The sequence below is a fragment of the Petaurus breviceps genome, unplaced genomic scaffold (genome assembly GCF_028583685.1).
Source record: "Petaurus breviceps papuanus isolate PSGF00001 unplaced genomic scaffold, PetGlider_PUasm1.0 186, whole genome shotgun sequence".
NCBI lineage: Eukaryota > Metazoa > Chordata > Mammalia > Diprotodontia > Petauridae > Petaurus > Petaurus breviceps.
In genome coordinates, this window is record NW_027185798.1 from 47,464,140 (window position 1) to 47,487,157 (window position 23,018).

Below are 23,018 nucleotides of genomic sequence, written 5' to 3' on the forward strand. Positions count from 1 at the left end.
TTATTTGACTGATTAAAGTAAGCTTGTTAACCCATTTTGAGTTGCTTTCCTTTATCAAAGCAGATCCAAGAACCTGTGTTGGCAGCCACCCTGGGGACGCTGGGGTGCTTGCTGATACACCCCCTCCCAGAGAATTATCCCTAATAATAGAATGACAAAGAACAAAAAATGAAAAGCAAAACTAATCCAAAATATCACCCAAGTCTGACATTGTATGTGGTGTTCCACCCCAATAATCTCGCTCCTCTGCAAAGAAGGCAGAGAGGTACACTCTCTTCTTTGGGGTCAAGCTTAGTTATTATACTTTGAGAACATTTAGTTTCATTCATTTTGTTGTTCTTTCCATTTACATTGTTGTAATCATTGTTTATACTGTTTTCCTGGTTCTGCTTACTTCACTTTATATCAGTTCATATAAATCTTCCTCTGCTTCTCTGATCATTCATCATTACTTACAGTGCAATAATATTCCATTACATTCATGTATCACAAATTGTTTAGCCATTTAGCAATTTATAGGCATCTGCTTTCTTTCCAGTTATTTGCTACCATAAAAATGATGTTATGAATATTTTGGTATATACGGGATGTTTCTTTCTGACTTTCACCTCCTTGGGATATATGTCTAATAGTGGGATCTGGAGTCAAAAGTTATGGACATTTTATTTGCAAAATTTCAAATTCCATTCCAGAATGGTTTAATCAATTCACAACTCCACCAACAGTACATTGGTGTGCCTTTCTCCATTACCTCCAACACTGACTATTCCATCTTTTGTCATCTTTGCTGGATATGATGTAAAACCTGAGAGTTGTTTTGATTTGTATTTCTCTTATTAGTAGTATTTTTGAGTAATGCTTCATATTATTATTATAGTCTTTAATTAGTCTTTTGAGAACTATTGTTCATATCAATTGATAAATGTGTTCATATCTTTTGAAGAATGGCTTATATATTTGTTCTAGTTCTTTATATATCTTTACATCAAAGATATTTCATGTAGAGATTTCTCCCCCCCCCCCCATTGACTGCTTCCCTTCTCTTCCTGGTTACATTAATTTTGTTGTGCAGAAGCTTTTCAATATCACAGAATTGAAATTAGTTTTATCTTTTGTGAATGCCTTTGTCGATTTGGTTAAGAATTCTCCCCCTAGCCTTAGACCTTTTTCTCTTCTAATGTGTTTATGGCATAACCTTTGACATTCAAATGCTGTGTATATTTTAAACTTGGTATAAGATCTAACTTCCTTATTTCTGCTAATGGCACCATTATGTTCCCGGTTACCAAAACTGAAACCTCAATCATCTTTGATTCTTCCTTCTCCCTTACACCCTCCCCCAGATCCACTCCGTTGACAAATCCTGTTAATTCTCTGTTATAACCTGTCTCAAATTAGTCTACTGTCACTCTCTTCTCCACTCTCATTGCTACCATTCTAATTCAGGACCTCATCATCCCTCCCTTGAACTATTTTAAATAGATGCTTAACTAGTTTCCTTGTTTCCAGTTTCTCTCCTTTCCTATCTATCCTTCATGTACTTCCTAATCTTCCTATACTTGTATATAATATATAAAAGTTCATAGGTCTGTTTGGCCATGATCTCTTCAATGGCTCTCTATTGCTTCCAAGACTAAAAAGAAACTTCTTATCTTGTCATTCAAGTTCTCCAGGGTCAGGATCCAACCACCTAAAGAATGAGGAGACTGAACCAGATGATCTCAATGGTTATCTTTTAGCTCTAAATATATGAATATTAATATAATAGGGATATATTTATGTCATATGAATATTATATTATGTATTAGCTCTAAATTCTACCTTTTCAACTGTAGCCCATGTTTCTTCCTTTTATGTATTCAGCTGATCCCCAAATTTGTCCTGCCTTCTTCTTCACCCATTCGTTTGCATAAGCCTTTACTCTCCCCCCCCATACCTGATGAAACTCTCTTTTTTCAAGTCCCAACTCAAGTGTTCCATCCCTCTTAAAATCATTCCATCTTTCTCCAATTGAAAGAGAGCTTAGCTTCTTCCAATTTCTTAAAGCACTTTCCTTTCCCCTAGTAATGATGATGATGGTGATGATAAAAATGATGATAGCTCTTAGGAAGTTTGTCTGGTGTCCCAAGAGATAAAGTAACTTAATTAGGGTCACGAAGCCAGCATTGTGTCAGAAGATAGATAGTGCTGTATCAGAGGTGGATCGAACCCAGATTTTCATGACTCCAATACCAGCTTTCTACCCACTGTGCCATGTTAGCTCTAACTGGTGTCTGATAAAGGTTTCTTGAATTGTTCAACCAGTCAATAAACCTTTATTAAGGCAGCTAAATGGCAAAGCAAATAGAGAGGTGAGTCTGGAGTCAGGAAGACCAGAGTTCAAATCTGCCCTCAGATACTTTCTAGCTATGTGTTCTTGGGCAAGTGACTTAATTTCTGCTTGCTTCAGTTTCCTCAACCATAAAATGGGGATAATTGTGTGAATCAAATAACATAATATTTGTAAAGAGCTTAGGATGGTGTCTGACGCATAGTAGGTGCTATATAAATGCTTCTCTTCCTCCTTCCCCTTAAGTACCTACTATGTGCCAGGTATTTTGATAAGTACTCGTGCTACACATAATGAAAAAGCAAAAAAAATGGTGTGCATCTGTATGGGAAATGAAGAATTGGCTATCCAATGTCTTCTGTCCTTAAATAGAAGTTTCATAGTTCATGGCTCCACTCTCCAATCAAAGAAGCCACTGATGAAGGATAACTACAAAGTTGAATGAACTCAGGTCTAGCCACAGACTGGCTAAGGCAACATGGTTGCCAATCAGCCCCCAAGTCCTTTTTCTCTAGTTGACCTTAAACTAATCAAATGGAATATAGCCTATGCTGGCATCTAAAACTATTGGTTGGGTGGAAGTTTCAGTCCCTTCCATATTCTCTTTCTTGGTTTTGCTTGGACTCTGGAATGGGCTGGATTTCTTCTCCCTAGCCCCTTTATACCTTACCTTAGTCCTTAGTCCCTGTTCCCGGTTCCCTTCAGTGGGAAAGACTACTTCCTATCAAGACCCTAAAGGTTTTCCCTGGGTTTCAAGCCATCTAACTTAATCTTAAAATTTCCTTTCTCACATCTTATGAAGATCTCTATGGCTTTAGCCCTCTGAAATCTTACCTTCTCCCTGAATCTATTTATTTCTTTCTATTTCTATCCCATGATTTCTAAAACAGATTTAATCCTTGGCAAAAATTCAATTTTGATCCTAGTTCACAGGATTTTAGGGTTTAGAGCTGGAGGGGACCTTAGAGATCCGCTAATGCAACCTCTCATTTTACAGATGAGGAAACTGAGGCACAGAGTTGAAGTGACTGGCCCAGAGTCACACAGGTAATAAATAGCAGCCCTAGAACTTGAATCCAGTTTTTCTGATGCCCAATTCCCAACATGAGTGGTGTTTCAAAATAAAATTTGGTGATCAGTCATTTCACCTGTTTCTGACCCTTCGTGACTCCATTTGGTGTTTTCTTGGCAAAGATACTGTAGTAGTTTGTCATTTCCTTCTCCATTTCACTTTACATGTGAGGAAACTGAGGCAAACGGGGCTAAGTGACTTGCTCAGGGTCATACAGCTAGTAAGCATCTGAGGCTGGATTTAAATTGTTAGGGAAAGCTTCCCCAGAGGATGGCCACCAAAAAGAGGATTAGTGCAAACCTGGCAGCTGGCAGAAATGTACCAAGAGTTGGACAGTATAGATTTAAGGGGAAATGTAAAATACCCAGTTAGAATCCTCTAACTGCTCTATATGCCGATGAGATGTACATATCAGCCTACCGATTCATTACAACAGAGTTAGAGGTTAAGTTACTGAATCCTGTTTTAAATTAGTCTGAAGTTTTGTTTTGCTTTGTTTTTTAGGTCAAATGCCTGTCCTGTGTTTAGCATTTCTTCTGCATGTAGAAATAAATTACCTGTCCCGTATCTGATTTATATTGTACATTAGTTACCTTTTTTTTACTTCTCAATTTTGGAGAAAACCTCGATGTGAGCCCAATAAGTAAAGTTGTCCCCAGGGACTTGAGGATTAGGGAACCTTTTCATTAGAGACAGACAGACCTATGGTAATTCAGCAGCAGTTCCTAAAGATTCTTGTCCCTTTCTATGCTTTTCTCATTTCTTCTGGGCCTCATATATTTCTGCTTTGTCTTTCCTTTAGTCTTCTAATGAAGGCCCTAGTAATTTTCCCAATCTTACTTCAATGGAACTGAGAGAGAAATGTGTTTAGTCACCCATAGGCCAAAATGACTGGAAAAAAAACAAATAAATTACCCAGTACAGAGCGGAGATGGTAGTCTGCAGTTCTCTAAACAAAGCTGGCAGAGCCAGGGGAGGGAAAGCTAAGGACAGAGAAACCTAGAGTCAGTGGTAATTGCTGATTCCTGTCCCCTACAGCTTGTTCACAGAGATGAGTTTGAGATGAGGAGAGAGGAGAGGTTTTAAAGTTGAGGGGATCATGAAGTAAACTGAGACCAGAAGAATACTACATTTACCCTCAGTCATCTAGATGGTACAGTGCATAGAGCAACAGACTCATCTTCCTGAGTTCAAATCTAGCCTGACATTTATTAGCTGTGTGACCCTGGGTAAGTTGCTTAACTCTGCCTCAGTTTCCCTATTTGTAAAATGAGCTAGAGAAGAAAATGGCAAACTACCCCACTGTCTTTGCTAAGAAAACTCCAAATGGGATCCCAAAGAGGCCTACAGGACTTAACAACAAAAAAAAAACTTTCCCTAAAGGGCAGGGTCTTTATCATTCCTTACATCCACAATGCTTAGCCACTGTATATAGTGCAGTTTGTATTTGATGAACAGGTGCTGGAATTAAATGATTTATAGCAAATTGGTAAAGATGATAAAAGATGTAAATAGGCAACATTGAAGAGGCTTCAGAAAAATCAGCCTGCTAGGGCACTGTTAACAGAGCTGTGAATTAGCATTAACCATTCTGGAAAACTATTTTAAATTATACAAAAATAGGGGTGGCATAGTGGATAGAGCACCAGCCCTGGATTTAGGAGGCCTCAAATCTGACCTCAGACACTTACTACTTTCACCAACCCCTTCCTGCTGCTTTTTGTGCATTGTGCTCCCGTATCACGTTGTAAGCTCGGTGACCCTAGATAAGTCACTTAATCCTGATTGTCTCCATAAATGAATAAATAAAATTATACTAAAAAAAAAATGACTAAAGGGTTTATAACTACTGACCCACAGATCTCACTGCTAGGTATTTTACCCAAGAAGGTCAAACACAGAAAGAAAAGTCCCATAGTTATCAAAATATCCCTAGTAGCACTGTTTGGGGTAAGAAAGATTTAGAAGTAGGTGGCTATCTATTGGGGAATAGCTGGATAAATTGCAGTATCTGGATGTAATAAAATAGGATCGTATCTTAAATAGTACAAATACGAATAATTCAGAGAAGCAAGCAAAGTGTCCCCCTACTATACATGGGAATATTTATTTGAACTGATACAGAGTGAAGTAAGCAGAACCAGGAAAATAATAAACACGAGTACAACAATGTAAACGGAAAAAGCATAAAACAAAACTCAAATTAGAATAACCAAATTACGTTCCAGAGAAGAATTGAACAAAATGCCCTCCCTCCTTTTTCAGAAGAAGTGAGGGACTATGGAAGTAGAATATGACCTAAACAGTCTGACACAGTTAATATGTTGGTTTTGCTGCACTGATTCTTTTCCCTTTCTTTTTTTAATGTTTGTTACAAGAGATGGCTTACCAGATAGAGGAACGGGAGGGATAAATCTGGAAATAAAAGTGCCATAAAAACAATACATAAATAAAAATAAGATTTTTTAGGGAGAAATTAAATGGGTGAATGTAGGTTGGATAGAAGAAAGGCACAGGTTTCCACCTCTGCTTAACAGCACCCAGGTCTCAGTCAGGAATTAGGGCATCTCCCACGGGCTATGTGACAGATGCAGAGAGGGGATTGAGGCTAGAACTGGAAGAGCTGGAGAGTGCCCATATTTCCTACTGGTGAAGGACAAATCAGATGTTCAAGTGGGAGTCTTAGCCCAGGAGATATTTTATCTATGTGTTACAAAATATCCAAAAACCTATCCTTGCACTGCCTAGCAGATCCTAGTAGAAGGTAAGCTCTTTGAAGGGAGGACCTGTTTGCTTTTGTTTCTCTGGTGCTTTGTACAGCGCCTGGTACGAGGTATCACTCCCACAATTTCATCATCCTGCAATGTCACCTCAGTAATTGGCTCTCACACCTCATCAGTACCCTCAGTCCCTGGGACTCCTCTGATTGGAAGGTGGGTCAAAGTGCCATTCCCAAAACCTCCATTTAGGAGGATGCCCAGGCCAGCCATCTCATTTCTCACCTGGCTGCCCACCTTGGACTTCTCCATCATGCTCTTGCTTCTTTCACCAACCCCTTCCTGCTGCTTTTTGTGCATTGTGCTCCCGTATCACGTTGTAAGCTCGGTGAGGGCAGGTACTATCTTTCCTGAGGGCAAATTAAGTGATTTGCCCAGGATCACACAGTCCACGAGTGCTAGAAGCTGGACTTTATTCAAGTCTTCCCGACTCTGAGACCAGCCCTGTAATCTAATTATGACCTTATTGTAGTACCTATGTACCTAGTTACATATGTTTGGCTCCTCTTCCTGATGGGGATCGACCCTGTGGCACCCAGATCATAGGCCCCCTGGATCTCCCAGAGACTTGGGAACCTTCCCATGCCCCATCCTCTTTCTCTCTCAGCTCCAGGGGATAGTGTTCTGAGACCATAGAGAGGTGGAGAGAAGGTGGAGAGGAAGGGGATGAAGACAGGTGATCCACACTGGGTTCCCTTCCCTGCCCAAAGGAAAAGGAGGCGGAGAGGCAAAGAGGAAGTGAGAGAGGGCTTAAAGAGAGCCAGAGACTTCTGGTATTCTCCGTCCCAGGAGAGTCCAAAGACCACAAGGTGTGGTCTCATTTACATCATCCATTCCTGTCCCTGAAGCCCTGTTTTCTGCCACTGCCATCTAAGCCTCCAATCTGTCATCATAACCAGCTCGCCAGATCTGCCTGACATCCAGAGACCCGAGGACTCCAAGAAACTGGACTCCAGGTAACACAGCTGCTGGGGGTTCAGAGTGGGGAGGGAGTGAGGGGAAGCAGTAGAGAAGACACCTGGATATTAGAAGAGAAAGGAAGAAGAGAAGGAAGTTGGTCACGGAGCCAGACATTCGAAGCAAGGCTATCAGCGTCCATCGTTCTGGTTTCACAGCCTGCCACTTTTGAGTGACCCCCCCTGTAATCTGACTCGGGGTAGGGCCAAGTGTTCCCCCAATAGGATGCACTTTCATAGAGCATGGTCACCAAGAATCTGGACCGAATTTGGTTATCCCTTGTCCCAAGGATTGAGACAGTTTCTGGGTGAGGGGAGGGGGGAGTTCAGTATGCCTCGAATCAAATAACAATCCAAAACAACAAAAGATGTAGCACTGTGCCCCAGACACCAGGGATCCCTGGTCTTCGGCTGATGGAAACAGCCCTACTAGGGAACCTTAACTAAGAGACAAACTTAAACTGACCCCATAGTAGGCACTACTCATTTAGTTATGGGGGACATTTCCAATCTGCTAGGCTTTGGGATGGTACATCTGGGTTCAGATTGGCAAGAGATGGCAAGGGCTGGCTCTAGGAACCTCGGACTTTTTTTTAGATAAGAGGCAAGGAAATGGGGTGGCTAGGTGGCACAGTAAATAGAGCACCAGCCCTACAGTCAAGAGGACCTGAGTTCAAAAGCAGCCTCAGACACTTAACACTTACTAGCTGTGTGACCTTGGGCAAGTCATTTAACCCCAATTGCCCTGCCTTCCCCCCTCCAAAAAAGGCAAAAAAAAAAAAAAAAGAGGCAAGGTATTGGCCTGAAGAGGATCCTTGGTTTGTCAGGACTGGATGACTTGAGTGGGTAAGGATTTTGGTTGAAAGATTCTTTATTGTTTCTCTGATAGAGAGATTGAGGGAGAAGAGAGGAGAAGGAGGAGGAGGAAAGGAAGGAGAGAAGGGGGAAAGGAAGAAAGAGAGGAGAAGGAAGAAGATGGAAGGAGAACATGGGGGAAAGGAAAGGGAAAGTGAGAGAAAGGATTCTGACTCCTCTATCTCCCTTCTTCCCCAATCCTTTGCCACCTCCATGGAGTAATCATTCCCCAGGGTTACAAGTTGATTGTTGTCCTTTATTCTTAAAGAGGACCAAAATGACATCACCATGCTGGAGTCAAGGTAAAGCATATCAGACTGCGGCTGATCAGGCCAACATGAGATCAGAGTCCCCCATTCCCTCATCTGTCCACAGGATCTTAAGATCTTTGTCAACCAACATCTGCTTCATTGCTGTTGTTTTATATTTTTTTGACTCAATCTGAAATTTTATTTAGTATAAGGAATACCCAATGAGAAAGCTATAATTATTATAACATTTATATAATATCATTTCTATTTTGTTTATATAATTTATATATTTTAAATATTAATAATATACAGATACTATACAAATAGTATATAGATAAATTCCTATAATACATAATATAATAATTATTATAATACTACTCTACCAATGCAGATCAACATCTACTCTACAATTCTGAGCCTTAGACAATTCTCTGGGGGCAATGGAAGGTTAAGTGACTTGCCCAGGGTCATACAGTCAGCAAGAATCAAAAGCTGGACTTGAATCCAAATCTTCCTGTCTCTAAGACTAGCCCTCTATCCATCCTAGCATCTTCCTATGTTTAGATAAAACATCCGTGAATGAAAGAGGCAGGTCACTAGGGATGCTTGGCCTATAAAAGGGGAAGGAGGAGGAAGGAGAAGAAGCAAGAGTTGACCAAGAGCCCTATCTCTCCTCCCTCAAAACTTTCTAGTCCCCCCTACTTGCTGCATGGAGGAAGGTTCATTGTAGGAAGAGGAGTGAGGAAAAAGGGAGCCAGTCACTCAACCAACAGCATTTATGAAAGCATCTACTCCAACTGCTTTCCATCTACTAGAGCAGGGATGTTCCACCTCTTGGCAGTCTGGGGAAGCCTATGAAAGCCTTCTCGGAAGAAGATTTTTAAATGTATACAATAAAATGTACAGCATTCCAAGGCACACCATTTATGTTGAAATAAAAAATATTTTTTGGAAATAAAACCCAAGTTCCACAGGTATAAGATTCAGAAGTACCATGACAGAAGAAAGGGGGCTCTGGGTTCCTCATGGTCTTTGGCTTGGGTTGAACAATGCAGTCTCCAAGACAAGAAATAGGAACCCCGCATTTTCCTTCCTCCACTCCTTGATTTTTAAATTACTGTGTAACAGGGATCCAACTGCACTCAACAACTCTAACTACTTGGGCTCAGTGTGGAGTGTTTTAGATAATCACAATCATGCAAATAAAGGAGGAGCCCCCATTCTAGTATCTATTCTACACATAGATCAAGCATGAACTTTAAATCAAATAGCAAAACCTTTAATTGAGACATAATAGGAGAAAATGAAGCAACAAGATCATTCTCATCACAGGGTGCTGGACATGGATTCAGGAAGACCTGCATTCAAATTCCACCTCAGACACTTACTTGCTGGGTGACCCTGATCACATCACTCAACTTCTGTTTACCTCAATTTCCTCATCTGTAAAATGATGGGGTAGAACTCATTGGCCCCTAAATCTAAATCCTATGACCACCGTGTCCATACTCAAAGGAGTGCAACCTCCTGTAGGCTCCTGGGAGATTATAACTTCATTTCCCTTTAATCTCCCAGAAGAAGGAATAATCTTGACATTTAATTACACACTGGAGAAAAAACTTTAGGGTTCAGTGTCCAAGGCTTTGGTCACAGCTACGCTTGTCTTTCTCTTGTCCTAGTATCCAAATAGCTGCTAAAATCTCTGATAGCTCAAGGGTTGTTGGAATTCTTCCAGAATTCCTGGGTTCGAGTCCACTATGTGGGCAATCTCAGCCCACATAGCCCCTATTCTTCCTCATTCTTGACTGAAGAAACAACTTGTTCTCTCAATTTCTGCTCACCCTGTTCCCAGCCCTGTGTACATTCCCTTATTAAACCTCCCACCTTTCAGAAGAGTTCCTATCAATCCAAGTCATCAGATCACAGATCTGGAACAGGAAGGGACCTCAGAGGACATCTAATTCAACCCCCTCATTTTATATATCAGGAAACTCAACTCAGTGACTTGCCCAAGCTCATACATAATTAAATATCTGAGATGGGATCTGAATCCAGGGTATCTGACTTCTTCATACTTCAGAGTTCTCACCTCACTATGCAACCCTTCTGTGCTTAGGCACACAGAGCTCCTAGGACATAGGGTCCAGGGAATTTCTTTCAATGAGCAAGGTCTCTGTGCCACAAGAATCATGGGAAATGAAGTCCAGAGACTTCTCACCATATTTCTGCTTGTTCTATCTCTCAATAATTCTAGGATCTGTCAGTGATCTGGCTATGATCTATCTAGAATCTTTGTCACCTAAAGTGAACTTCCCTATGACTTTATAGATTGCCTTCAAGAATTGTTGGAGCCAAAAACATCTTCCTGCTTTGGTTGACCTGATGATGAGACTCTCTAAACTTAGCTAGACTGGGTCTTGGTCCATCATGGGACCTATCAATATGCCATGTCTTGGGGCAACTAGGTGGCAGAGTGAATAGAGCACTAGCCCTGGAGTTAGGAGGACCTGAGTTCAAATTCAGTCTCAGACACCTGACACACTTACTAGCTGTGTGACATTGGGCAAGTCACTTAACCCCGATTGCCTTGCCTTCCCCCCTCCAAAAAATTATATATATACACATATATACCTATATACCTATATATACGCATACACACACCAAGTTTTTCCAGCTTGGTATGACCCAACCGAATTTGAGCTCTGCTGGTAAGTCCTTTGAAAACTCAGGGCCACCTCTATGCCATAATGAGGCCACATACTACATACATACACCCATACTCACTCACACACACTCACTCACTCACTCATACCCCCACAGGTTGTTTCCCTCTAAGCTGTACGCCATTGAATCTCCATTATCCAGATTAAAAAATAGAGGCCTAGAAGAAAGTTTAGTGTGTTAGTCCCCAAGCCTGCTGTACCCTTCCCCCCACACTTCTGAATCTCATGACCTCCTTCGTCACAACCAGTTCATTGGTCACTGATTCCTAGATTGTAAATGTGGACTTTAGGCAGGGGTGTGCTCCAAGGAAAACCTATTGTCAAATTTTTAAGGTGAGCATCATACCTCAGTAATGAACAAACACTGCTTATCAGGGCTTCATTTACTCTCTTACTGATTGTCTCTAGACTTAGGAAAGTGATGGAGAAAATGTTAATCCAGATTAAATGTTAAAGTGAGTTGAGGGTATGTATGTAAGTAAGTGTGTGTGGTAGGTATATCTATGTATGTGTATGCATGTATTATCTTGTGTATCATCCTGGCTCCCTGCTTCCTGTTTCAAATAGACTCATCAAAATGAGAAGGAGACATCTTGAATGAATTTCGAAAACAAACAGCTAGGAATTCTATCCCCTTATATTTTTGCCTTTCTGGTGTCCTTGACCTCCTAGCCCCCAACACTTCACCCTTCCCCTCCAGGCTAGGCCTTGGCTCATTACTTTCTGCTCTCTGGACCATGAGAAGAGAGGTGAGGGGTCCTGTGGGAAGGACTCAAGGGGCAAGGGGAAGGGAGTTGAGAGGTCACAGGAGGCTTGGGGCTCCCAGGGGCTGAGCAGAAAGGTCAAAGATGTGACTTTTCTCTTCATTTCAGGTTCCCACAACCAGCATAGAAGAGGGATTATTATAATACACATCAGTAAGTCCTAGAATGTGCCAGTCTCCAGGTCTGGCTGCCATCTCCCCCCAATCCTTTTCTCTTGCCCTGAGCCCTACTTCCCCTTTTCCTCTTCCCAGCCTTCTTTTCTGCTCCCCCTTTCTCCCTTGCAATCTTCTCCTTACTGGGTCCCCTCCACCCTCAACCGGCACCAGCCTGTTCCTCCATTCCCTTCTCCCCATGCTCTGGCCCCTCTCCCAGTCCCCCATTCTCCCAGTTTCTGATCACGTCTCCCTTTGCATTCATTTTGGGTGCCTGGTTCAGCCACTCTAACAACATATCATTGAACGACGACAAAGAAGTCAAAGTGAATAACGTGAAGGTGATTATTCCCCCGAATCACAGAATCTTAGACAAGAACATGACCACAAAGGTCAGCTCTTCCAACATGTACATGTTAACTATGATCTGTGCTTTATCCCAGTCTTCCTCAGCCAGCCTCCCAATTCAATTAATCAACTAGTAGTCAGTGAATACCAGATCACAGCCCTGGGCCAAGAACGCAAGAGAAGTCTGTATCTCCAAAGAGCTTACAATCCTAATGGGAAACCATATTGATAGACTAGAAGTCATTTAAGAACAATTGAAGACTAAAAAACCAAGGAAAAGCATAGAGGTAGAGGAGGGAAGGGAAGGGAAGGGAAGAGAGAGAGAGACAGAGAGAGAGGCAGAGAGACAGACAGAGAGACAGAGAGAGAGAGAGAGGCAGAGAGACAGACAGAGAGACAGAGAGAGACAGAGACAGAGAGATGTGAGCTAGAGTAGTAACAGAAGAGCTTTCATGGAGGAGGCAGAATTTGGATTGTGCCTTAACAAATGGATTAGGCTTTAGGTCAGTGTAAGGAAGGAGAGGAAGTAGGAGGAACAGGATGAACAAAGGTGCAGAGGTGGGAAAGAACATTGAGGTTTAAGAAGCAGGGAGATAACCTTCCTGGCTGGAATTGAGGTAGGTAAATATCTAGGGATCTAGGTGACCTAGTGGATAAGGTGCTAGGTCTGGAGTCAGGAAGACCTGAGTTCAGACACTTACTAGCTATGTGAACCTGGGCAAGTCACTTAACCTATGTCTGCCTCAGTTTCCTCCACTGTAAAATGGGGATAATAACTACACCTACATCCCAGAGTTGTTGTGAGTCTCAAATGAGATAATATTTGTAAAAGCGCTTAGCACAGTATCTGGCAAATAGTAAGCACTTAATAATATTCCCTTCCCTAAACAATGGAAAATAAGATTGAATACATAAGGTGCGGGTCTACTCTAGACTATGGAGTCAAAGGAGCTTGAACTTGATAAAGAAGGTACAAATTAATATATTATAGGCTTCTAAATCGATTGGTGACATCATGAGTTCAAATAAAATGAAGAAGGAGAAATTAGGAGCAAAGGAACTAAAGAGGAGGCTGTCATAATAATCCAGAGATGAGATCATGAGAGTCTCCTTGCACGAGGGTGATGGCAGTGGAAGGGGAAGAAAAGGGAATCAAAGGGGCAAATACAGGAAAAAGGACAGGATTTGGTCACCGATTTGTATATAGAGGATGAAGGACAGAGAGCTGTCAAACATGTTAGCCTGTGAGAGTGGCAGTCATAGTAATAAAAGTAGACTTATTTGGGAAGTCAGTTTAGGAGTAAATATTCTGATCATAGTTTGAACATCTAGGAGAATGATGGAATTACAGAATCTTAAGATGTCCAAAGAGATTTTTAAGATTATCTAATCTTATCTAATTTTTAAGATTATCTTTTAAGATTATCTAATCTTATCCCAGAGGGAGGCAAGTTATATGCACCACGACCTGTGTACAAGGTCACACAGCTACTTAGTGACAGAAATGAAACAAGAATATAGGCCTTTTCTCATGTCTCAAATTTATAGAGAACCAAGGCAAATTTATAAGAATACAACTCATTCCCTAATTGATAAATGTCAAAGGATATGAACAGGCAGTTTTCAGATGAAGAAATCAAAGCTATTTATAGTCATATAAAAAAAATGCTCTAAATAACTACTGATGGGGTGGCTAGGTGGTGCAGTGAATAGAGCACCAGCCCTGGAGTCAGGAGGACCTGAGTTCAAATCCGGCCTGAGACACTTAACACAAAAACTAGCCACGTGACCTTGGGAAAGTCACAACCCCAATTGCCCTTCAAAAAAAAAAAACTATTGATTAGAGAAATGCAAACTTTAAAAACTCTCAGGTACCACCTCATACCTATCAAACTGACTAATATGACAGAAAAGGAAAATTATAAATGTTGGAGGGGATGTGGGAAAACTAGGACACTAATGCATTGTTGGCGGAATTGTGAACTGATCCAACCATTCCAGAGAGCAATTTGGAACTATGCCCAAAAGGATATAAAACCACATATACTCTGAACCAGCAATAGTACTACCCGTGTTTCTCCAATAATAAGACCTATCCTGAAAATAAGCCCTCCCCTTACTGTGTAAGATTCCTCTAAAATAAGCCCTCCCCCAAAAATAAGCCCTATTGAGATTGCTACTGTAGTGAAGGTGATCCCCTGCACTACACGCTACATTACGGTACCCTCTGTATGCACTGTTCCCCCCCCCCGGGTGAAATGCACGCCGCACTCTGAGCTGCATCCAATCAGAGCTGCAGCAGTGAGTGCGTCATCCTGTTCTTCCCCAGTGATTTGCTTGCTGGCGCCATTGAGAGCAGTGCCACAGAGGAGAGCTGAGGCAGGACAACATAAGCCCTCCCCTGAAAATAAGCCCTCTGGTGTTTTTCTTTCCAAAAAAAATAATAAGACAGTGTCTTATTATCGGGGAAACACGGTAGTAAATATATATCCCAAAGAGATTTTTTAAAAAGAGGGGGATAGGGGCGGCCAGGTAGCACAGAGAGTAAGAGCACCAGCCCCAGTGTCAGGATGACCTGGGGGATCGAATCCAGGCTCAGACACTTAGCATCCACCCAGAAACACCTGGCCGTGTAACCTTGAACAAGCTACTTAACCCCAATTGCTTAAAAAAAAAAGGGGGGGGGGATAGAAGGGAAGAAGGGCCCATACATGCAAAAATGTTTATAGCAGCTCTTTTTGATGTGGCAAAAAATTGGAAATTGAAGGGATGCCCATCTATCGGGGAATGGCTGAAGTTGTGATATATGATTGTGATAGAATACTACTATACTATAAGAACTGATGACCAACATGGTTTCAGAAAATCCTTGGAAGACTTACATGAACTAATGCAAAGTGAAGTGAGCAGAACCAAGAGAATATTGTACACAATTACAGCAACATTGTACAATGATCAACTGTGAATAACTTAATTATTCTTAGCAATACAATATGTAAGACAATTCCAAAGGACTCATGATAAAAAATGCTATCTACTTCCAGAGAAAGAACTGATAGAATCTGAATGCATATTTTTTAAACTTTCTTTATTTTTGGAGGTTTGGGGGTTTTTTTGGCCTGTGTTTTCTTTCACAACTTGATGAACATGGAAATATGTTTTGCATGACCGCACATGTATAACCTATATCAAACTGCTTGCCTCCCCAATGGGAGGTGGTATGGGAGTGAGGGAGAGAATTTGGAATTCAAAATTTAGAAAAACAAATATTAAAAATTTTTACATGTAATTGTAAATAAGGAATTTTTAAAAAATCCACGCCTTCTAAACAGAAATTGTCCTTTCCTACCTGAAAATGTAGTTGAGAGTTAAAAGATGGAGATGCAGTTTTGCAAGTCATCATCACAGAGCTGAGAGTTGCAGTTCTGGTAATAGGTACACTCCCAAAAGGAACACAGTCTCAATCTGTGACTAGAGACAGAAACTTGAGACATTCCCAGGCAGGGAGCTGAAGGAGGAGAAGAGAGACCAACAAGGATGTTGGAAAGGAGACAGTTGGTAAAATTGGAGAAAAACTGAAAAAGTAAAATTTCAGAACTGAGGAAGGAAGGGTGCTGCCAAATTGTAAATCAAATGCAAATTCCTTGACAGCAGGCCCTGGATTTTTGTTTTCCTTTTGCCCCAGGGCATGGCACAGTGCTACTATGTAGGAGCTTAATAAATATGTGTTGGATTGGACTGGAAATGTCCCAGAGAAATCAAAGAGAATCCAAATTGAGAAAAGACTATTGGATTTGGTGTGAAATTTTCTGGTGCCTTTTGAAAGAGCAGTTTCCTTATTTGAGTGATGAAATCAGAGCCAGAGTGGGTCAGAAGTTACAGGAGGAACAGAGTGGAACCACCCAGAGTGAATTGTGGAGAACCAGTAAAAACGAGGTCTTTAAGGGAGGTTTGGAGAGGGAAAGAACGGGGGAGCTGGTATTGGGAATCTAGAAAGAACCTGATTTTATTTAGAATCAGATTACAGAAGGAAAACGTAGGCTACAACTTTGGGATAAGTGGGAGGGGGGCAGAAAGGGGAGGAGATTCCATAGAGCACAGTACAAAAGGGTGTGTAATGAGAAAATAGAGGTGGGCTGAGATGGGTGGGCAAGGGTGGAATGGATATGAGGTTTCAAGGGTAAGAGATTCGTTCTCAGAAAGGATGAAAGATAATGAATGCACTGGGGAGGAAATCCTAGGATTGGAAGAGATTTAAGAGACCATCTATAAGAGCACCGGCTCCAGTGTTGAGAAGACCTGGAGATCGAATCCCGGGCTCAGACACTTAGCACCCACCCAGAAACACCTGGCCGTGTAACCTTGAGCAAGTTACTTAACCCCAATTGCTAAAAAAAAAAAAAAAAGACAATCTAAACAAATGAGGGATTTGGACTAGGTGATCTTGACCTCTCAACAGCATTTTGGAGTAGGAACAGTCTTCTATTATTATTGAACATTTCACAAATTAGTATCTTGGTTTCCCAACCAGCTTCTCCCCTGCCTCTTTTTTTTTTGTTTTTGTTTTTCTGGCAAGGCAATCAAGGTTAAGTGACTTGCCCAAGGTCATGCAACTAGTAAGTGGCAAGTATCTTCTGCCAAATTTGAATTCCAATCCTCCTGACTCCAGGGCCAGTGCACCACCTAACTGCTTCCCAATCAACTTCCAATAGCTCTTTTCACTTTCCTTCTTGGTAAGCTCTGGTCTGGTCGCTCTCCTTCTTCCTCTTTCTGCTTTGTCTCTAACACATTCCCCTAATTCTGAAGTGTTGTAAAAAGGAGATTGTGCAGGAGAGCCTGGTCACTTACCAACCTGTGCAACCTTGGGCAAATGATTTAACCTAGCCTCAACTCAGATCACTGGAATGAGATGTTAAATAACAAGAGGAAACTATGTGAGTAAGTCTTCTCAGTTTACACTTCTAGACCTGAGCCAGCTAGGGGCAGCTAGGGTAACATAGTGAACAGTAAGTTGGGCTTAGAGTCAGGGAGACCTGTGTTCAAATCCTGCCTCAGACACTAGGTGATCCTGGCCCAGTCCTTTGGTCTCTGTTTGCCTCTGTTTCCTCAACTGTAAAATGAGGATACTAATAATACCTATCTCCCAGGGTGGCTGTGAGGATTAAATAAACTAATATTTGTAAAAACACTCAGCAGAATAGGTGCTTAAAAAATGCCTGTTCCCTTCCTTATTTCCAACTGGCCAGCATCCTGCTATTGCGGGGCCAGGGTTGGGAGGAAGAAGCAGGGGTGACAGGAATGAGGATCCTTTCAAGCCTGGATGGAATCAGGCCGATATACCAGGCTTAGGGGAAAGGCTCCCCAACTGTAGCTCACTGACCCTATCCACACCATCCCCTCCCCACCCTTTTTCTATGAACTCATCTTCAGAAGAGTATGAAAGAACAAGGGTGAGGCAGGGTATTAAGTCTTCCTGTGTTTCAGCACCCTGCCAGTACTTTGGTGACCACCTCTGTGGACTCTGAGCTTTGCAGGCACCGATCTTTCAACCTGGAAAACTATCCTGAACACCAGATGACTGAAATCTCCTATCAGAGCAAGAACCAGTACCCAGAGAGAGAGATGGTAACAACCCAAAGGAGGATTCTCAAAATTGGGGCAAACTAACTGTAAAGGGTGGGGTAAGGGAGGATAACAAAGAAGGACTCTAGCTCACCTAGGACCTTTTCCTTCCTTCCTGGGAAAGCAATAGGGGTTGAGGCTGGGAAGGAAGGGAAAGGCATTAATTGGCTTTAGGTTGAGCTAGGATTGGTTGGGGAGCCAAACTAGAAGTTTCCTGGGAAGATCCTGGAGGCAGAGTGCAGGGGGGACCTGTTCAAATTCAAGGGTTCACCTAATGGGCTTGTCCCTGCATACAGGAGATCCTGATTCATGTCAAGAATGATATCATTACATTTGTGAGAAAGGTGAAAGAAAAAGTCAACAATGAAAAACAGTCCATAGGTGAGCACTGAAATCTTGGGTGGTGGGGGCACTCAGGAAGGGTAATTATCACTGCAAATTATAGAACACTTTAAGATACAGAAAACCCCTTGCATGCATGATTTTATTTGCTTCTCACAATAAGCCCTCAAGGTAGGTACAGAAGAGTGGACTAGATATAAGGATTTAGAGGTGAGAAATGTATACACAGAAATGGGGAAAGGAGATCAGGGGTGCTTGGGAACTGGTCTGTGTGATTTATCACTTTCCACTTCCCCCTTCACAGTATGGCTCCCAGCTCCCCAGTACATAGACTACTTCCAGAAAGTCAAGTATGCCTTCAATCTCTTGGTAGGTCTGCCCTTGGTGGAAGAGTCCTGGAGCCCACCTCCTCCTCCAATCTCCTCCCTTCCAAATCCAATTCCACCTCAACTTCCACCCCCATTATGAGTCCTAACCCTCCTTCCAAATTCAAGTCCAACTCAACCTCCACCCCCATTATGAGCCTTAACCCCCCTTCCAAAATTCAAGTCCAACTCAACCTCCACCCCCATTATGAATACTAACCTACTAACCCTCTTTCCAAAATCAGCATCTACCTCTTAGCTCTTTCCACTCCAAAGTCAACCAGAGTACTCCAATATTCCCCCATCTAGCCATTCACAAATAGAGAATGGTGCTGAAGCTCTTCCATTGCCTCTCTGAAGTATTTTTCTGGAGGTAGAAGGGGGAAAAACACCTTTTTGTGTCCCCAGGGGAAGATAAGCAGCTACATGGACAAGTCAATTGTCGGGGAATTAGTCTTGGACTTCTTTCAATCTCTGAAATATGTAAGTAGGAAGGTGGGGGGAAGACAGTGGGCAGTGAGTGTGATAGAAGGAGGAGATGGTGGGAGAAGGACAGAAGAGGACAGAAGGCTAATTTGAACAAATCAAAGCAGATGATGAGCCAGGGTAGAGGATGGAGGTCAAGGGCAGAGAGGATACTATGCCCTCTCCCATGCTTCCCTGCTTCTTGACTGGACATCTTCAGCTTTCCAGGACAATGCTGATTTTGAGGGGAAAAAATAATCATTTTAAGGACTCTTTGCAAAGATTTGTCACACCAATTCTTGGTTTGGAAAAAAATATAATCCACACTGCTGGACAGAGCTACGGAACCAAGACATTGTCTTTGATTCCTAGAACCCCTAGAGTTGAGAAAGAAATCTGATAAGGCAAACAGGACTCAAGAGGAAGACCACCCATGAAGAAAGTGGTCAAAGGCTGGTAGAAAATGGGCTGGACATGCTCACACACAGGAGTAGCTTATATTTATATAGGGCCTTACTTACAATGACCTTATAGTTGTAGAGAGAGTGACCCCCCCTCATCTTACAGATGAGGAAACAGACTCACAAAAGGCAGACCTTCTCACGCTACTTTCATTCCCACTTGACCCAACAGCATGCTATCTCCCCACCTGTATGCAGGTACAGGCTCTTAAAACAGGGACAAGTCCCAGGAAATCTAATTTGGAGGGAAGGGATGGGGGGGACGGTATTTCTAATGCTTTCTCCTATACCTTCTACTATCCCCTAGGTCACTTATTATTGCCCTGACCACAAAATGCTACCAAGACAGGTGAACTGTCCCTTGCTCACAGACAAAGCCATAAAATTGCTGGAGACAAACCTGGAAAAAAACAACATTGATTACTGGAAAGAATTTGGAACTTCTTGGACTGTACCACGGTGAGATCCAGGCCCAGTCATTCAATTCTGACCACAACACTGTGGAATTTTCGTCCTGGATAGAACTTTAGGCCTAATTTAGGCCACCTCCCCTGCCCCCACCCCCAGCCCTATTTTTCAGATTAAAAAACACAGGTCCATACAAATGAAATTATACTCCTAATTAGCGGCAGCCAGTCCTCCTGACTCTTTCTCCAGTAATACACCACATTGTTACTCCCAAATTCCTCCCCTGGGGAACATAGGGACCTAAATCTTATTTTTGCTAAAATCATAGAATCTCAGAACTGAAAAGAGCCTGGACATTATCTAATATCACTTCTCCTCACCCTGTTCCCGCCTCCTCCCAGCCCCAAGGACAGACATGCATCCAACTTGTTCCCAAAGAATTAGGTACAAAGTGAGATAGAGTAGCATAACTTTTTGCCACATTTTTTCCTTCTGGGTATGTGGAGGAGGCCTGTAGAAATATCCATCTTGACGCTATCTTATTTCAGAAACAAGGACAAAAATATTGCCACCTTTCTCTTGCAGAAACTCTGGAGTAATAATACATAATCAGACACAGTAATGGGGGCATTTAGAATTGCATAGATTGGATAGAGTACCAGCCCTGCAGTCAGGAGGACCTGAGTTCAAATCCAACCTCAGACACTTACTAGCTATGTGACCCTGAGCAAGTCACTTACCCCGATTGCCTCCAAAAATAAAAAGAAACAAAAATCAAAAAGAAACCCACAGATTATAGGCAAATGTTGCCTCAGATACGAACACCTTTGTTTATATAGAATCATAGATTTGGAATTGGAAGGAACCTCATAGATGATCCAGAGTCTGGAGTCTATGAACCTGGGTTTAGTTTCTGTTCATATTTTGATAATTCTTCAATATCATTGGTTTTCTTCATAATCCTATGTATTTTATTTCATGCATTTAAAAACATTCTTCTAAGAAGGGGTCCATGGTTTTACTAGACTGCCAACAGAGGCCAGAACCCAGAAAAAAGTAGAGAACTCTTGATCCAGACTGAGTCCCTTATTTTGTAGAGGAGGAAAGCAAAGCCCAAAGATTGTCAGCAACATACAGACAGGAAATGCAAGGGATGGGACTCAGACTTGGATCCCCTCCCCCCAAATCCAGAACACTTTCTACTGTACCCCATCATCTCTCCCTATTTGCTGATTTAGTGCCTTGCTGTGCATCTTTAATGCAGTTCTCCATTCTGGGGGCTGGGGGAGATTCTGGATCCCCCATTAAACAGGGAACTGACATCTTCCCCAAAACCCTCTAGTGCAAGGTCAGTATGGTAGCATGAATACTAAGATCAGCCTCTTTCTGCAGGGATTCTTGGTCAAAATCCGAACCTGTACCTCCAGCCTATATACCCACCTTTTATGATGGCTGGCAGCTCCCAGAAATCACCCATCAAGGTAAGCAAGAGTTCAGCATTGCAGAGGGTTAGGTGGTAGGGCAGGGAGGAAGCCCCTCATGCCTAGAGAAAGGCATGGGAGCACAAGAACCTGACCTTACCTAAGGTCCGCCTTACCCAAGTCTTGGCCCAGGCTCTCCAGATTTCTATGACATACAAGTCTTGACCAGATTCCTACTCTCCTGACTCAAACCTTCTGGCTGTTGTGTATTAACCTGTGTGTTTGTATGTGAGTATATGTATGCATCTGGATTTGTCTGCCTATTTCCCTTTCTGCATATTGGTGAAGAAAAAAGAGACTGAATGCCAGGGAAGGAGGATATAGATGGTTTTAGAAGTTCTTTGTAGCAGGTCTGTGCTTTGAGTGACTCAGGGTCCACTGCCAAGCAACAACCCAGGACTTCTCCCCTGAGCCCATCCACATCCATTATAGGCACACAACTCTACCTCCCTCTAGGAAACTATCTCCTCAAGAATCAGGGACAGGGTGACAGGTCTTTGACCAGCCTGGGGGAAATGGTATTGGGCTAGTCACTTAGAGCCTGGGAGTACTACCCTAAAGTACTGGGGGTCACTGTGGTTGTGGGGCAAAGCATTGCTTTTGGAGTCAGAAAACCTACGTTCAGATCCTAGTTCTTCCACATCCTACTTATAACAGCTCTGTGCCTCAGTTTCCTTCATCTGTAAAAGGATAATGTTGGACTCAATGACCACTCAGGTGCTTTTTAGCTAGAATCTAGAATCCTATGACTTTCTCTCTCTCTCTCTCTTTCTCCCTCCCCTCTCCCTCTCCCTCACCTATCTTTCTTTCTCACTTTCTTCCTTTCTGGTTCTAGCCCTCCCTTCCTGCATCATCTCTCCTTCCTTGAATGGGGCATCACTGTGCTCCAAGGACACTAAGTGCCGTCCTCCTGGGAGATAAGCAGATGGTGTTCTCAGAGCTAGAAGAAGCTCTCCTGCCTCGTACATCTTGACCCTTCCTCAGTTGGTGTTCCCTGATACCACAGTCTAGCCAGCAAGACATAAAGAGCCTCATCTGCTGGCCCTGCTGCGTTGTTGGCAAGGGGGGAGAATGCCAGGTTCCCAGCTGTAGGCCAGGCAGAAAGGTTTCTGAAATTTTAAAGTTAGAGAGACTTTGGAAATCAGCAATAATTCAGGACTTCCTATCAAGGGCCTCCAACCTGTAGGTTTCTCCCTGCCCTTTTCTTGAGCCCCATCATTATACGCAGGGGTAGGGGGAAGGAATGAGGCAGAGGGTAGAACTCCCCCAAGTCTCCCAGGTGCTGAGAAGACTACATTAGGGGGACCAGATCTCTATAGTCCTATTCTCTGACCTCTACTGATCTTGGAGAGAGACTGCCCAGGCTAGGGAGCTCCATGTACTTGGCTTTCAGGTAGATTTGGAGTTACCCGCCCGTTACCTTGGCCCTTAACCTGGAAGCCCAAGAACTCTTCCTGACTTCCTCCCACCTTCACCCTTTGGCCCCAGGCCTTTCTAAATGCTCCCACAAACATGAGTTCCATTGAAGGTTCATAGTAGGCATGAACTGTACTGAAAATGACACAAGGTAGGGAGCTAGAAGTCAGCTGTTTATCCCTAACTCATCCCCCTGTATAAGCTCCCAGCCCATCCCAATCCCCACCAACC

The 23,018-nt window shown here is 42.6% G+C and overlaps 1 protein-coding gene across 2 annotated transcripts in view; it reads left to right on the plus strand.

Annotated features, from left to right (window-relative positions):
* The first annotated feature begins 6,682 nt into the window (after positions 1-6,682).
* LOC138162896 (epidermal growth factor receptor kinase substrate 8-like protein 3) overlaps positions 6,683-23,018 on the plus strand; it is a 25,582-nt gene continuing 9,246 nt past the window's right edge. Inside the window, exons 1-7 of one of the 2 annotated variants that reach the window (XM_069090425.1) lie at positions 6,683-7,134; positions 17,712-17,852; positions 18,146-18,230; positions 18,496-18,560; positions 18,965-19,039; positions 19,790-19,941; positions 21,283-21,371. In XM_069090425.1, the coding sequence (XP_068946526.1) occupies positions 17,802-17,852; positions 18,146-18,230; positions 18,496-18,560; positions 18,965-19,039; positions 19,790-19,941; positions 21,283-21,371 (517 nt within the window). In that variant the 5' untranslated portion in view covers positions 6,683-7,134; positions 17,712-17,801. Of the gene's footprint in view, positions 7,135-17,667; positions 17,853-18,145; positions 18,231-18,495; positions 18,561-18,964; positions 19,040-19,789; positions 19,942-21,282; positions 21,372-23,018 lie in introns of those variants that run through there. The other variant, XM_069090426.1, reaches the window with a different exon arrangement.